The 3,593-nt window shown below is 47.3% G+C and overlaps 1 protein-coding gene across 1 annotated transcript; it reads left to right on the forward strand.

Annotated features, from left to right (window-relative positions):
• Window positions 1-824: 824 nt before the first annotated feature.
• On the forward strand, window positions 825-3,211 carry LOC119344126 (transcription termination factor MTERF4, chloroplastic-like). Its single transcript, XM_037614721.1, has one exon. It carries the CDS (start codon window positions 882-884, stop codon window positions 2,055-2,057), a length of 1,176 nt encoding a protein of 391 aa, XP_037470618.1. The 5' UTR covers window positions 825-881; the 3' UTR covers window positions 2,058-3,211.
• The last annotated feature ends 382 nt before the right edge of the window (window positions 3,212-3,593 follow it).

Here is a 3,593-nt window from a genome sequence, read left to right on the forward strand (position 1 = left end):
CTCAAGGCGCGTCGAACCCACACCCTTCGTCTTTGACGGGCCGAGTGCCACACCACCGTCGACGCCGGCCTAGGAGCACGCGAGGGTTGCCCCTCCGGTGTCGCGGGCAAGAGCGGCTTGGGAGGGAGATGGGAAAGGGGTTGATTTTTGGCCAGTCGGCCCAAATTAAAATCATGAATGTATTTTCACATTTTGAATCTATTTTTTTTCTATGGTGTACGTCTTTGAAGGTGTGACACACTTTGTTGAACTCAAATGAGAATGACTACATCGGGAACATAATTTAGGGATACATAATTTGAATCATAAGAATTTCTAACTAAAGTGTGTGCCTCCCTTGCTGCAATGCAAAAGGGATCGCTCACATTATAGAAATGGCATGGCAGCATGAGACTGACGGGCGGGACCCACTCAGGTTGAACAACGCTGGACTGGAGACAGGAATCACCGTCCCCGTTCCCCACCACCAAGCAGCCATCCGCTTTCCCCATTGGAAAAACTTCGTTTTGTCACTCTAGTTTTTGCCCACTTTGCTTATGCCACTCTAAAATTTGACATTTCACTTTTGCCACTCTTAGCTTTTGACAATATATCACTTTTGCCCTTCCGTGGTAAAAACAAAATTTTCCAAGTGGCAATTGTGATACATGTCAAATGCTAAGAGTGGCAAAAGTGAAATGAAAAATTATCGTTTTTGTCATGGAATGGCATTTGTGATGTATTATCAAAAGCTAACAATGGCAAAAGTGAGATGTCAAATTCTAGAGTGGCATAAGCAAAGTTGGCAAAAACTAGAGTGGCAAAAACAAAGTTTTCCCTTCCCCATTCCCTCGCTGCCGCCGCCGCCGCCGCCAATCTTCCTCTCCGCGGGCGGCGCCACCATGCTCCGCCTCAGGTGCTGCCTCCTCAGCCAGCTCCTCTCATCTCCCTCCGCGTCTCCCGCCTCCCACCTCCGCCGCCTCATATCCGCCGCCGCGCCCGCCGTCTTCCCGAACCCTAGTAGCTTCGCCGTGGAGGACTACCTCGTCTCCACCTGCGGCCTCACCCAACCACAGGCTGCCAAGGCCTCTCCAAAGCTCTCCCACCTCAAATCCCCCGACAACCCCGACGCCGTCCTCTCCTTCCTCGCTGGTCTCGGCCTCCCCACCGCCGATGTCGCCGCCCTCGTCGCCAAGGACCCGCAGTTCCTCTACACCAAAGTCGACAAGACCCTGGCCCCCGTCGTCGCAGGGCTCACTGGCCTCGGCCTCTCGCGCTCCGACATCGCGCGCCTCGTCTCGCTCTCCCGTAAAAGCTTCCGCTATAGATCCATCGTCTCCAAGCTGCACTACTACATGCCTCTCTTTGGGTCCTCTAAGAACCTCCTCCGGGCCCTCAAGAGGAACCCCTACCTTCTCTCGTCTGACCTCGACGGCATCATCAAGCCCAATGTCGCTTATCTGCACGAGTGCGGGCTAGGTGCTTGTGACATTGCCAAGCTATGCAGCAATCAACCGTGCCTGCTCACCACCAATCCAGAGTGCATCCAGGGCATGGTGACACGCGCTCAAAACATAGGTGTGCCCCGTGGCTCTGCGATGTTCAGGCACGCGCTGCATGCTATTGCATTCCATAGTGAGGAGGAGGTCGCAGCTAGAGTAGACTACTTGAAGAGCACATTCAGGTGGTCGGATGCTGAGGTGGGCATTGCTGTGTCTAAAGCTCCATCGGTGCTGACGAGGGCCAAGGAACCGCTGCAGCGCAGGTCCAAGTTCCTCATCTCTGAGGTGGGCTTGGAACCGGCTTACATTGCTCAACAGCCAGCAATTGTCTGCTACAGCCTAGAGGGCCGGCTCAGGCCCCGGTACTATGCTGTAAAGTTTCTCAACGAAAATGGATTGCTCAAGCGCAACCCGAGCTACAGCACTGTTTTCACGGGAACCGAAAAGACATTCAGGGAGAAGTTCATATGCCCTCATAAGGAAGCTGCACCACACCTCCAAGAAGACTATGATGCTGCTTGTAAAGGGCAACTGCCGACTAATTTCAGATTCACACGAGCCAAGAACGGACTATGATGTAATTGTCTGCTGCTGTATGACTGTTAGATGCTGGGTTGGTCGTTGCTAACGTGTGATGGAATTGATAATTTGATCCCTGAAGACTGGTATGTAATGCTATCACTCGCAGAGAAGAAACCATGGATTGGTTATGAACCTTTTTCGTCCTCATTCATGTTTTAGACACACGTATTGGAACTAAGTAAGTGTGAGGTCAGGCCATTCTGCAATGCATTTAAAATATCAGTTTTTGAGTTAGTTGCTGGTGCATTGAGACAATGAGCCACAGTATGGTATCCTTCATGTGGATAATTGGAGCATCAATCTGATGCCAGTCACAAATTTAGGTAAGTACCTACTCCGTCCCAAAATAAGTGTCGTGCCACGACACTTATTTTGGGACGGAGGGAGTAGTCTTTTTGGAAGCAGCCGTAGGAGATGTTGGCTCCTGGTGTTAGCGCTTCCTATTGAGGGCCTAGGGTCAAGTCACCTGGCTTTAGCTTAATCTATTTTTTGATTATGGTTTGTTATAAAAAATAATTTTGGTTTGCTCATATGCAGACTCATAGTGATCCATTTTTTTTGCTTTAACTAACTAATATAGATGTATTCACTCAACTATGAAAAATGTCCGGAAGTGGATTCTCCTTTAGTTGGATAAGAGGTAATGATTTGGAGCCATTGGTCATATTGGAAATACCTACTGGACTGCAGGATGAAATGCGCAGGGCTCACATCCGTACAGGTTATCTGCTAAGGAGAGATGCTCACTTTACTAAACGTCGAACTCCCACATGGAGGAGGGTTGGCATCATTTAAATTTAAGTAAGTAAACTTAGGTGCATCCATTCATTTTTATGCTAGTAATTTTATTGAGACAATGGAGAAGCACTTGCTGCTAGACAAAGAAGCCCTAATTTTGTACTGTGTGTATTTTCGATTTTTATGCTCTGCACCATGGCCATAAATTATGTGTTTGTTGTGGATGGCAGCTTAAGATTTTTAGTTCATTATTGCATTTTGGTCCTGTGGGTAATTCTTTGTGCCAAGCACCACCAGGATGTTTACTAGCAGCTAGTTGGTGTTTCTTCCTTCTGTAACTGAGCTGCCTCTTCTTTAGTTTGGCTAAAACTGAGTGTTTATTACTCCCTCCGTTCCTAAATATAAGTCTTTTTAGAGATTTCAATATGGACTACATATGGAGCAAAATGAGTGCTCTAAAATATGTCTATATAGATCTGTATGTAGTCCGTATTGAAATTTCTGAAAGGACATATATTTAGAAACGGAGGGAGTACTTTGGCTATTGTGATTGTGAATGTAGGAACCAAACAGTTGGATACATGGTCTGAATCTTAGCAGAGAGTGCAGGTTCTTAATTACTCCCCCCTAGTATTCTTGTTTGTTCAAAATGCTGCACATAATCTGCTAGCCTTTTGGGGCAGATTACTTCCAACTGACCACATAATCTGTACTTGATTATTGGGTGTTCATCTGGAGAAGGATATCATTGAAGTTCAGTGACGGATAGTGTACCTATGATTTTTGTAAAGG

The sequence above is a fragment of the Triticum dicoccoides genome, unplaced genomic scaffold (genome assembly GCF_002162155.2).
Source record: "Triticum dicoccoides isolate Atlit2015 ecotype Zavitan unplaced genomic scaffold, WEW_v2.0 scaffold154481, whole genome shotgun sequence".
Lineage (NCBI taxonomy): Eukaryota > Viridiplantae > Streptophyta > Magnoliopsida > Poales > Poaceae > Triticum > Triticum dicoccoides.

What these genes read in the sequence shown, in the direction of transcription:
- LOC119344126 (XM_037614721.1), top strand. Translation starts at nt 882, where the DNA reads ATGCTCCGCCTCAGGTGCTGCCTCCTCAGCCAGCTCCTCTCATCTCCC.